The sequence below is a fragment of the Mobula hypostoma genome, chromosome 31, assembly GCF_963921235.1.
Source record: "Mobula hypostoma chromosome 31, sMobHyp1.1, whole genome shotgun sequence".
In the NCBI taxonomy this organism is placed as follows: domain Eukaryota; kingdom Metazoa; phylum Chordata; class Chondrichthyes; order Myliobatiformes; family Myliobatidae; genus Mobula; species Mobula hypostoma.
The window spans coordinates 469,332-482,513 of NC_086127.1; the positions used below are offsets into that span (position 1 = coordinate 469,332).

The following is a 13,182-nucleotide window of genomic DNA, read 5'->3' on the forward strand; positions in this document are numbered from 1 at the left end:
CTCTCTCCCAGTAATCCACACTCTCTCCCCGTAACCCACACTCTCTCCTCGTACCCCACATTCTCTCCTCGTACCCCACACTCTCTCCCGATACCCCACACTCTCTCACGGTACCCCACACTCTCTCCTCGTACCCCACACTCTCTCCCGATACCCCACACTCTCTCCCCGTACCCCACATTCTCTCCCCGTACGCCACACTCTCTCCCAGTAACCCACACTCTGCCCCGTAACCCACACTCTCTCCTCGTACCCCACACTCTCTCTCCGTACCCCACACTCTCTCCCGGTACCCCACACTCTCTCCCCGTACCCCACACTCTCTCCCCTTACCCCACACTCTCTCCCGGTACCCCACACTCTCTCCCCTTACCCCACACTCTCTCCCAGTAACCCACACTCTCTCCCAGTAATCCACACTCTCTCCCCGTAACCCACACTCTCTCCTCGTACCCCACACTCTCTCCCGATACCCCACACTCTCTCCCCGTACCCCACACTCTCTCCCCGTACGCCACACTCTCTCCCAGTAACCCACACTCTGCCCCGTAACCCACACTCTCTCCTCGTACCCCACACTCTCTCTCCGTACCCCACACTCTCTCCCGGTACCCCACACTCTCTCCCCGTACCCCACACTCTCTCCCCTTACCCCACACTCTCTCCCGGTACCCCACACTCTCCCCCGTAACCCACACTCTCTCCTCGTACCCCACACTCTCTCCCCGTAACCCACACTCTCCCCCGGTACCCCACACTCTCTCCCTGTACCCCACACTCTCTCTCCGTAACCCACACTCTCTCCCGGTACCCCACACTCTCTCCCCGTACCCCACACTCTCTCCCTGTACCCCACACTCTCTCCCAGTAACCCACACTCTCTCCCAGTAATCCACACTCTCTCCCCGTAACCCACACTCTCTCCTCGTACCCCACATTCTCTCCTCGTACCCCACACTCTCTCCCGATACCCCACACTCTCTCCCCTTACCCCACACTCTCTCCCCGTACGCCACACTCTCTCCCAGTAACCCACACTCTGTCCCGTAACCCACACTCTCTCCTCGTACCCCACACTCTCTCCCCGTATGCCACACTCTCTCCCCGTAACCCACACTCTCTCCCTGTACCCCACACTCTCTTTCCGTAACCCACACTCTCTCCCGGTACCCCACACTCTCTCCCCATACCCCACACTCTCTCCCAGTAACCCACACTCTCTCCCAGTAATCCACACTCTCTCCCCGTAACCCACACTCTCTCCTCGTACCCCACATTCTCTCCTCGTACCCCACACTCTCTCCCGATACCCCACACTCTCTCCCCGTACCCCACACTCTCTCCCCGTACGCCACACTCTCTCCCAGTAACCCACACTCTGTCCCGTAACCCACACTCTCTCCTCGTACCCCACACTCTCTCCCCGTATGCCACACTCTCTCCCCGTAACCCACATTCTCTCCTCGTACCCCACACTTTCTCCTCATAACCCACACTCTCTCTCCGTAACCCACACTCTCTCCCCGTACCCCACACTCTCTCCCAGTAACCCACACTCTATCCCAGTAATCCACACTCTCTCCCCGTAACCCACACTCTCTCCTCGTACCCCACACTCTCTCCTCGTACCCCACACTCTCTCCCGATACCCCACACTCTCTCCCCGTACCCCACACTCTCTCCCCGTATGCCACACTCTCTCCCAGTAACCCACACTCTGCCCCGTAACCCACACTCTCTCCTCGTACCCCACACTCTCTCTCCGTACCCCACACTCTCTCCCGGTACCCCACACTCTCTCCCCGTACCCCACACTCTCTCTCCATACCCCACACTCTCTCCCCTTACCCCACACTCTCTCCCGGTACCCCACACTCTCCCCCGTAACCCACACTCTCTCCTCGTACCCCACACTCTCTCCCCGTATGCCACACTCTCTCCCCGTAACCCACACTCTCTCCCCGTAACCCACACTCTCTCCTCGTACCCCACACTTTCTCCTCATAACCCACACTCTCTCTCCGTAACCCACACTCTCTCCCGGTACCCCACACTCTCCCCCGTAACCCACACTCTCCCCCCATACACCACTCCCTCTCCCTGCCCGTCGCCCGCTCTCGCTCCACTGTCCACCCACTCCCTGTCTTTCTGTACCCACAGTTCTTTCCTCTCCATCTCCTCCAGGTGCTGTATGAGACCGGTCTCTCCCTCCGAGCAATATTCCTCTTCATCAGCAGCCTCAGCGTAATCCACGTGCTCCGAACAATATTCCTGCTTCCCAGGACAAGTATTCCCTACCCGCTACCTGAGGGGTATACATACGGGTAAGAGGCACATAATGCAGGGATATTTGGCTTTATATATAGATTAACAGATCCCCGGGAGTGGGTTACAGACTGGGATCTGATCCAGGGGTTCAGGGGGTTTATATATAGAATAACAGATCCCTGGGAGTGGGTTACAGGCTGGGATCTGATCCAGGGGTTCAGGGGGTTTATATATAGAATAACAGATCCCTGGGAGTGGGTTACAGGCTGGGATCTGATCCAGGGGTTCAGGGGGTTTATATATAGAATAACAGATCCCCGGGTTACAGGCTGGGATCTGATTCAGGGGTTCAGGAGGTTTATATATAGAATAACAGATCCCCGGTGGTGGGTTACAAGCTGGGATCCGATGCAGGGGTTCAGGGGGTTTATATATAGAATAACAGATCCCTGGGAGTGGGTTACAGACTGGGATCTGATCCAGAGGTTCAGGGGTTTATATATAGAATAACAGATCCCTGGGAGGGGGTTACAGACTGGGATCTGATCCAGGGGTTCAGGATGTTTATATATAGAATAACAGATCCCCGGGAGTGGGTTACAGGCTGGGATCTGACCCAGGGGTTCTGGGGGTTTATATATAGAATATCAGATCCCTGGGAGGGGGTTACAGACTGGGATCTGATCCAGGGGTTCAGGATGTTTATATATAGAATAACAGATCCCCGGGAGTGGGTTACAGGCTGGGATCTGACCCAGGGGTTCTGGGGGTTTATATATAGAATAACAGATCCCCGGTGGTGGGTTACAAGCTGGGATCCGATGCAGGGGTTCAGGGGGTTTATATATAGAATAACAGATCCCTGCGAGTGGGTTACAGACTGGGATCTGATCCAGTGGTTCAGGGGGTTTATATATAGAATAACAGATCCCTGGGAGGGGGTTACAGACTGGGATCCGATGCAGGGGTTCAGGGGGTTTATATATAGAATAACAGATCCCCGGGAGTGGGTTACAGGCTGGGATCTGATCCAGGGGTTCAGGGGGTTTATATATAGAATAACAGATCCCCGGGAGTGGGTTACAGGCTGGGATCTGATCCAGGGGTTCAGGGGTTTATATATAGAATAACAGATCCCTGGGAGGGGGTTATAGACTGGGATCTGATCCAGGGGTTCGGGGTGTTTATATATAGAATAACAGATCCCCGGGAGTGGGTGCCAGGCTGGGATCTGATCCAGGGGTTCGGGGGTTTATACATAGAATAACAGATCCCCGGGAGTGGGTTACAGGCTGGGATCTGACCCAGGGGTTCGGGGTGTTTATATATAGAATAACAGATCCCCGGGAGTGGGTGCCAGGCTGGGATCTGATCCAGGCGTTCGGGGGTTTATACATAGAATAACAGATCCCCGGGAGTGGGTCACAGGCTGTGATCCAATCCAGGGGTTCAGGGGGTTTCTATATAGAATAACAGATCCGCGGGAGTGGGTCACAAGCTGTGATCCGATGCAGGGGTTCAGGGGCTTTATATATAGAATAACAGATCCCCGGGAGTGGGTGCCAGGCTGGGATCTGATCCAGGGGTTCGGGGGTTTATACATAGAATAACAGATCCCCGGGAGTGGGTTACAGGCTGGGATCTGATCCAGGGGTTCAGGCAGTTTATATATAGAATAACAGATCCCCGGGAGTGGGTTACAGACTGGGATCTGATCCAGGGGTTCAGGGGTTTATATATAGAATAACAGATCCCTGGGAGGGGGTTATAGACTGGGATCTGATCCAGGGGTTCGGGGTGTTTATATATAGAATAACAGATCGCCGGGAGGGGGTTACAGACTGGGACCTGATCCAGGGGTTCGGGGTGTTTATATATAGAATAACAGATCGCCGGGAGGGGGTTACAGACTGGGATCTGATCCAGGGGTTCGGGGTGTGGAGAGTGTTATATTTAGATTCTGGGGAGTAGATTATGGATGTAGATGAGGAGGAACTGCTTTTCCCAGAGGGTGGTGAATCTGTGGAAATCTCTGCCCAATGAAGCTGTGGGGGCTGCCTCAGTCAATATATTTAAAGCAAGGTTGCACAGATTTCTGCAGATTTGGGGAATTGAGGGTTTGGGGTACAAGGCAGGTAGGTGGGGATGAGTCCATGGTCAGATCAGCCACGATCTTACTGAATGGCGGAGCAGGTTTGACGGGCCGGATGGCCGACTCCTGCTCCGATTTCTTATGCTCCAGTTTCGTTCTTCATCGGTTACTGCTCTTTAATGATTTTTTTTTTGATATTTAGAAGCTTTTCATTTCATTCTTTTTGATAGCATTCGGGTCACAGAATTTTTATTTTTTGTTGTGCACCTCAGACCCCTGCCCAGTACCGGGCGTGCTGTACGTGCTTTGTGCTGTGTGTGACTGTTGGTGTTGCGTTTTATACCTTGGCCCCGGAGGAACGCTGTTTACCTTGCCTGTACTAGTGGAGGGTTGAATGGCGGTGAGGCTTGAATGTGACCTCTGTCCGTGCCCTCGCAGGGCCAGGTGCGGGAGACCCAGGCGGGGCTCGGCGGGAGAGGCGGAGGAGGCTGCCTGCCAGCGGGAGCCCCTGAGGGGCGGCGACGGGACGCAGCGGACCACTGAGGCGCAGGAGGATGGAGTCGAGCGGCCGGAGAATGGGGACTCCGCGGACCGTGCGACTCCGGGCACCGCAGGTGAGGCCGGCTCTGCTGTGTCGTTTTCCGGCAGAGAAGGGTCCCTGGGGAGGGCTTCGTGCCCACTGTGGCGGAGAGGGGCAGAGGGCAAGGAACACGGAGCACAGAACGTAGCATTTGTGAGGCCGTTTGGCCCACATCGGTGTGCCGACCTCATAACCTGCTCCCCGATCAAACCAGTTTTTTTTTGCGAGGGAGCGGGTTGGGGAGGATGGTTCTGGAGTTTGGTGTTCGAGCTGCCTTTTTGCAGCCGGGCGTCTATTAGTTTTTTTTGGGAGGGAGCGGGCTGGGGTTTTTGTTTCTCTCTTTTTATTTCGTGCCAGTGGTGGCGAGGGGTTGATGCCTTTTCTGTCAACAACCGCCGTGGTTTTTTCCAGTATTTCCCGGCTATCTGGAAAAGACGAATCTCAGAGTTGTATTCTGCCTACGTACTTTGGACGATAAAATGAACCTTTCGAACCTTCCCCCCAACACCCGTCACCCCCACCCCCACCCCAAGCACATCCCGTCACCCTTCGGAAGGGGCAGCAGGGTCGCACCGCGGTTAGCACGGTGGCCGTCACAGCGACGGCGGGTCACCGGCCCATGGTCCATCCCCCAGCCCGCCCACACGGGTCTCCTAAAAGGTACTCCGGTTTCCTCCCCACGTTCTGACAGCGTACCGGTTGTGCTGCGTTGGCGACCGATAAAACTGAGCTTTAAATCTTTAAAATTTCTCAAATCTAAGAGTCCCTTGAATCTCCCTATTGCATTTGCCACCACCCCTGGCTGGGCATTCCATCCACCCTCTGTGTTAAAATAGCGACCTCCGACGTTTTCCCCTTTCCTTTTCTCCAATAACCTTTGTCACGAACCCCGTGACGGGAATAAAGAACCAGCAGAGATGGAAGACACTTTGGAGTCCAGTATTACTATAAACTAATAATATTTATTAGTAACTACACAATACAGTAATATAAATGCAGATAAATCAAACAGGTTAGCAATGATTATATAAAAGTAAGTATATCAGTCGAAAAACCAAGCTTCTTTACGTCCAGGGATAAAAAGATGCAGTCTTACGATGATGAGTAAAGTTCAGTTCAGTTTGTGGTATTGAGTTGAGTAGTGATGGAGAGGGAGAGAGGGAGGCAGAGATTTGAGTCTTCAGGTGAGCTGACGCATTCGATCTTCTCGTTGTCCTTCGAACTCCTTCACAAGTCACCGACTGTGAGTTTAACCAGAGGGACCGGTTTTCTGTGGTGGAGCTATCACCCAGGCGAGGGTGGACACATGGACAACTCCCCACCAGTCAACCCCTTTCCTTTTCACTGCAAGAGCGATTGGATCGATCTGCCTGATCGATCCTCCAAAACCCACTTTTGCTACGGGCACAGCAATGCTCATTCAGTGTCCAGATCATGTGTCTGAGGTCTGTATCATCTGACCTCCTATTTTATCTCACCGTACTGAGCATCACCTGTCATTCAAAGAGTCCCTCCTTTCTTTGTCTGTAAACGAATGCGAGCAGGCAAAACTGTCCTTGAAAGTAACATCAATAATGTCCTGTCGGTCACCATAGCAACCTTCCAGCTGCTCGATGCTGTCTCCAAACCCACCTCAGTAGAAATCCAAAGTTACTTGCAGTGCCTTAAAGTGACAGTCCAACCGTCAATCTCTGTCTCTCTCTCTCTCTCTCTTTTCAAAACAAACCATCAATGATAAATAACTCTCTCTCTTCAAAAGCACAGTTAATAGGGGCACTCCAGGATCCCCTCACACCTTAAAGGTACGTCCTCTGGTATTGGCCATCGCTTCCTTGGGAAAAAAGTCTCTGGCCCTTCACTTGATCTAAGCCTCTAGTCACAACTCTATCGTCACCTCTCATCCTCCAATTCTCCAGAGAGAGAAGTCCTCACTCGCTGACCCTATCCTCACAAGACACACTCTCTAATCGAGGCAGCATCCTGGTAAATCTCCTCTGCACCCTCTCTACAATGAGGTGGCCAGAACGGGACACAACGCTCCCGAGTGTGGTTGAACCAGGGTTTTACGAAGCTGTAACATTACCTCGCGGCTCGTCAACTCAATCCCCTGACTAATGCAGACCAACACACCACACGTTCTCTTAACAAACCTCTCAACCTGTGCGGCCTCTCTGGACGAGGACCCCGGGGTCCCTCTCTTCCTCCACACTGGTTAGAAGCCAGCCATTAACCCTGTACTCTCTCTCTGACCTTCCGAGGTGAATCACTCCACACTTTTCCCCAGATTGAACTCCGTCTGCGGGGTCTTTTTAAATGTCCCCGAGGTACCTGTCTCAGCCATCCCCCTCCAGCTTGCTGGCCTTTGCCACTTGGCGAGCTGGGAACCAACGTCAGGAGGGTGGACAGTCAGGCCCTGGTGCGTATTGAGGAACAAAGGGACCGAGGACTAAAACACTCGTTGGCTTACAAAATTCTGAAGGGTAGAGATAGGGTAAACGCAAGCAGGCTTCTCTTCCCCCCACTGAGGTTGGGTGGGACGACAGCCAGAGGTCATGGGTTAGAAACATAGAAAATAGGTGCAGGAGTAGGCCTTTCGGCCCTTCGAGCCTGCACCGCCATTCAGTATGATCATGGCTGATCATCCAACTCAGAACCCTGTGCCTACCTTCCTTCCATACCCCCTGATCCCTTTAGCCACAAGGGCCATATCTAACTCCCTCTTAAATATAGCCAATGAACTGGCTTCAACTGTTTCCTGTGGCAGAGAATTCCACAGATTCACCACTCTCTGTGTGAAGAAGTTTTTCCTAATCTCGGTCCTAAAAGGCTTCCCCTCTATCCTCAAACTGTGACCCCTCGTTCTGGACTTCCCCAACATTGGGAACAATCTTCCTGCATCAAGCCTGTCCAATCCCTTTAGGATCTTATACGTTTCAATCAGATCCCCCCTCAATCTTCTAAATTCCAACGAGTACAAGCCCAGTTCATCCAGTCTTTCATCATATGAAAGTCCTGCCATCCCAGGAATCAATCTGGTGAACCTTCTTTGTACTCCCTCTATGGCAAAGATGTCTTTCCTCAGATTAGGGGACCAAAACTGCACACAATACTCCAGGTGTGGTCTCACCAAGGCCTTGTACAACTGCAGTAGTACCTCCCTGCTCCTATACTCGAATTAACTCAGGTTAAAGCGTGAAAATTGAGGTTAGTGGGGGACATGAGGGGAAACTTCTTCACTCACAGGGTTGCGAGAGCAAATGGCCCGGTTTCCCATTTAAGGGAACTTTGGACAGGTACGTGGACGGGAGGGGCTACGGTCCCAGTGCAGGTCGATGGGAGTCGGCAGTTTAAATGGTTTTCAGCAGGGTCCAGATGGGCCGAAGGGCCTGTTTCTGTGCTGTACACTTCTCTATGTCACAAAATTTGTTTTTTTCTGTGTGGCAGCCGTACAGCGCAATAGATAAAATTATTACGCTACTGTGCAAAACTCTGAGGCACTCCAGCTGTACATGTGACTGCTGCACAGTGCTGGACATGGTGAACAGTTACACAAATCTACAGGGATTTAAACAAAATACGAGAAGGCACAATTTGTTAAACTGCAGAGGTAATAATTATACAGTCCAATCCAACTCCGTCACCGTCCTGTCGACTTGAGGGAGCCCGAGGTCCCTGTGTGCACCAGCACTGATCGAGCCTCAGTCATTAACTGCGGCAAATTGGTTTATTGATGTCGCACGGACAGTGAATAGTTTGACACTGTTGACACAGTTCAGATCATTACACGGGGCACTGAGGCCGAACAAGGGAAAACAGTAACAGGACACAGAATAAAGTGTAACAGCTACAGGGAAAGTGCGGTGCAGGACAAGATTGCAATGAGGTGGACTGTCGGAACCACAATCAGATTTAATATCACTGGTATCGGTCGTGAAATGTGTTATAACTTTACGGCAGCAGTACGATGAAATACATGAGAAATAAATATACAGGAAAAAAAAACCCGGAGTTATATTAAATATAGATTTCTCTATTAAATAGTTAAGATAAAATAAACAGTGCAAGGAAAAGGCAAATAAAAAAAAGTCGTGAGGGTCCAAGGGTTCAATGTCCATTCAGGAATCGGATGGCAGAGGGGAAGAAGCTGTTCCTGAATTGCTGAGTGTGCACCTTCAGGCTTCTGTACCTCCTTCCCGACAGTAACAATGAGAAGAGGGCACGTCCTGGGTGGTCGGGGTCCTTAATGACTGTGACAAGAATACACATAGATTAAGATGTAGCTGCCCTGTGCTGGCACCAGTGGGATCAGCAGTTGGTCTGCCATCTGTCGTCAGGAGAAAGAGAGATAAGGAAAAACAATGGAGCAGCATTTGGAGATGTTAATGAAGGGTCGGGGGAGAGAGTAACGGAAGGAGAGCTGTCAAGATCGGCTCCCCCTTTGAACCCTGAACTGTTTGAAGTGATGGACAGGCGATACCCCAGCAGGGGGATAAAAAGGGACAGGTTCGCTAAGGCAGGACACACACGCGACACCCGAGGTAACAAGACCCTGGAAGCGGTGCGTCTCTCACAAGTCGGTGGGAAGTTTTGGAAGGCCGGTCGCGGGACCAGGCCATAGACGCACAGGGTGGAAAGGCACGATCGGCGGGAACCTGGTGTGTGTCCACCCTTGCCTGGGTGCCGGGTTCACCGTAGGGAAACGATCGTGTCTGGAAACGGAGGGGTCACGGTCGGTGACCTCAGATGACATCACAAAGGACTCGCCCGACAGCTGACTGCGAAGGTCTGTGTGGAAACCTTGAATATTCATTCGTTTTGCTCCCTCTCTCCTTCCCCCACTGTCCATCGCCACGGCAGCGATTACTGCGAACTGAACTGAGCTTTGCGTCACTTTGAAACTGGTCATTTACCCCTAGACAATGATAGAGCTTGATTGATCCTGTTATCTTAATTCTGTGTACATGTATGTTTATCATTGCTGAACTGTTGCATTCATTATCCTTTTGATTAGAGTACTGTGTTGCTTGTTTCTTTAGTAAAACTTCCTTAGTTCTAGTAATCCAGACTCCAACTGAGTGATCCATTTCTGCTGGTTTGGCAACCAAGTTACGGGGTACGTAACATGACGAACACCGCCTTCCTGAGACACTGCTCCCTGACGATGTCCTGGACACTGCGGAGGCCGGGACCCGTGTTGGAGCTGAATAATTTTACAACTTTCTGCAAATTATGCAGTTGTTTCTCCCCCCCCCCTTCTCCACCCCCCAATACCAGATAGTGATGCAGCCTGTCAGAATGCCCTCCACGGTACACTTGTAGAAGTTTTCCGAGTGTTTTAGGTGACAAACCAAATCTCCTCAAACTCCTGATGAAGTATAGCTGCTGCCTTGCCTACTTTATAGCTGCATCAATGTGTTGGGACCAGGTTAGATCCTCAGAGATCTTGACACCCAGGAGCTTGAAGCTGCCCACTCTCTCCACTTCTGACCCCTCTATGAGAACTGGCTTGCGTTCCTTCGTCTTTCCCCTCCCTGAAGTCCGCAACCGTTTCTTTGGTCTGACTGACGTCGAGTCGCTGAGCCCTGAGCTGGAACCCCCCCCCTCCCGGGAACCTGGAGGGCCAGTAGACCACTCTCAGTCTGTCCTCCGACCTGCTTGGCGTGGGCGACCCTACCAAGAGCCAAAGCTTTAAGATACAGTAGGCCTGTGATGGGCTGCAGATTTCTACGGTCTCTGTTCTATGTTTAACTCCTTTACGACCGATTCTCCAGCATCGCAACTTTTAAAGAAAGTAGATTGCGTTGAGTGACTTATCAAAGTCTTTGCAAAAGTAACCAGTTCTCGCAGAAAATCAAATTCGGGTCCTTCGAATGAGAAATAAACTTACACATCCAAACCCTATTGAATCCTCTGCGTGCTGAAACATTTCGTCCCCCCGCTGGTTCTCCGAACTCGGGTGGGTGGTCATCTTGTCTCTTGTTTCGTCGGATGAAATAGTTGATCATCCACGTAAAGTGGATTCACAATCTTATACCAAAAAAAAACCCTGACCAAATCCCTTGGTGTGATTTAACAGAACTAATTCCCGGTTACACGGTAGAGATCTCGGACACGCGGCTCTGCCGATATTGTCTCGTCACAGCTGCTGCGTGTTATAGCCGTGGCTTTAATAACCCGTTTATCGACACTGTCTCTCCTCCCGGGGTTTCGCCCTGAGGATTTCAACTAAGTAGGGTACAGACCCTCACTACTAACCCCACTTTTACCCGCTGATATCTTTAGTTTCTAATAGTTTGCTGCGTTACTCTCGCATGTCCGTGTCTGGGTCAAACACGCCTCGTTCTCGCCAAATTCCCTTTCTTTTTGCTTTTAGAATGTATGACTTCTATTACTGAATATTATAACAGCACAAACTATTTGAAGTCGACCAAACTCACCTTATTAGATATCAACAGGAATTCTGCAGATGCTGGAAATTCAAGCAACACACATCAAAGTTGCTGGTGAACGCAGCAGGCCAGGCAGCATCTATAGGAAGAGGCGCAGTCGACGTTTCAGGCCGAGACCCTTCGTCCTGACGTCTCGGCCTGAAACGTCGACTGCGCCTCTTCCTATAGATGCTGCTTGGCCTGCTGCGTTCACCAGCAACTTTGATGTGTGTTGCTGTTATTAGATATCACATTAGAAAAAGTGTAAATTCGACAGGGAAGAGAAAAATACGACCGCTCGAAGGCAGCTATTAATTTCTGCAAATAAACGATTAAATGGCTCAATTTTTGGTTCAAGGCAGGTTTTTAAAAAATCGGTTAACCTCGTCTTCACCCCACCGCAGGCGGAGCTTCCTAACGTTAAAAATTTGTATTTCAAATACCTCGCTGTTTAAAATTCAGAGCGCACATGTTGTCACCAGGGGAAAAATAAAATCGCACAGCGCAAAAAAAATCAGTTAACCTCTTCTTCATCCCTCCACAGGCGAGCTTTCTAACATTACAAATCTGGATTTCAGTAACCTGGGTTACAAGTACGTCTCCATTTAAAATTCAGAGTGCACATGTTGTCACTGGGGGAAAAAATAAATTGCCCAGCACAAGGTTTTTGCGCGCACCGATCATTATAGAAGGAATATTGTCCACCGTCTTCGTTTTTTTAAAAATGGGCTATTTATTCTTATGGGTTGTTTTGGGTTTCTTTGTTCCGTGGCTGCTCGTAAGGACACCGAATCTCAAGGTAATATGATGAACAAGGGACTTTGATAATTAATAATCGCTGAACCTTGTGGGCCGCCGAAGGGCTTGTGATGTGCTGTAGGTTCCTGTGTTCTGTGAAGCCCTGACTCCGGCCAGCAGAGCCTCCAACCCCCAACGACGGGGCGGGGGCCCCCCTCGGAGGAGGGGTGTAAAACGGTTGACGTTTCAGGCTGGGAACTCTGCCCCGGTCGCGGCTGTGATTCGGCGGGGGAGGTGGTGGGGGTGGGGGGTGCAGGGTTGGTCTTCAGAGCTCGTGACAGTTTCTCTCTTTTCGATCTCGCAGGCGGCGCAGGAGCGGCGGGCGCGGGGGACGAGGAGGTCCCCTCCTTCCGGAGCTGCGTCCTCTCCAGCCTCTTCGTCACCCACTGCGTGTGGCTGTCGGTGATGCAGCTGAGACACTACCTGTTTATCGGCACGCTCAACCCAATGCTGACCCTGCTGGCCCACGGGCACTCCGACCTCGGTACTGGAGAGGGCAGGGGCGTCACGGGGAAGGGTGGCCGGGTTTGCGGGGAGGTGCGGGGGGGTGTTGGTGGAGAGTGGATGAGTGGGAATGAGGGGATTGGGAGGAGGGAGAACAGAATAGCGGGGAGACTTTTCAACTTTTCATCGACTTGGGATACTAATGAAACAGTGGACAGTAGACAGAACAGAACAATGTTGGCACGTGGCCAAGTGGTTAAGGCGTCGGTCTAGTGATCTGAAGGTCGCTAGTTCGAGCCTTGGCTGAGGCAGCGTGTTGTGTCCTTGAGCAAAGCACTTAACCACACATTGCTCTGCGATGACACCGGTGCCAAGCTGTATGGGTCCTAATGCCCTTCCCTTGGACAACACTGGTGTCGTGGAGTGAGGAGACTTGCAGCATGGGCAACTGCCGATCTTCCATACAACCCTGCCCAGGCCTGCACCTCGGAAACCTTCCAAGGTGCAAATCCATGGTCTCAGGAGACTAACGGATGCCTATAAGATATATATAAGAAGACGGCTGTACACCT

The 13,182-nt window shown here is 51.6% G+C and overlaps 1 protein-coding gene across 5 annotated transcripts in view; it reads left to right on the plus strand.

Annotated features, from left to right (window-relative positions):
• LOC134339958 (equilibrative nucleobase transporter 1-like) overlaps positions 1–13,182 on the plus strand; it is a 37,752-nt gene that overhangs the window by 18,077 nt on the left and 6,493 nt on the right. For all 5 annotated transcript variants that reach the window (XM_063036763.1, XM_063036767.1, XM_063036768.1 and 2 more), the window contains 3 exons: positions 2,185–2,324; positions 4,799–4,974; positions 12,471–12,650. In XM_063036763.1, coding sequence (XP_062892833.1) covers positions 2,185–2,324; positions 4,799–4,974; positions 12,471–12,650 — 496 coding nt within the window. The remainder of the gene's footprint in view (positions 1–2,184; positions 2,325–4,798; positions 4,975–12,470; positions 12,651–13,182) is intronic.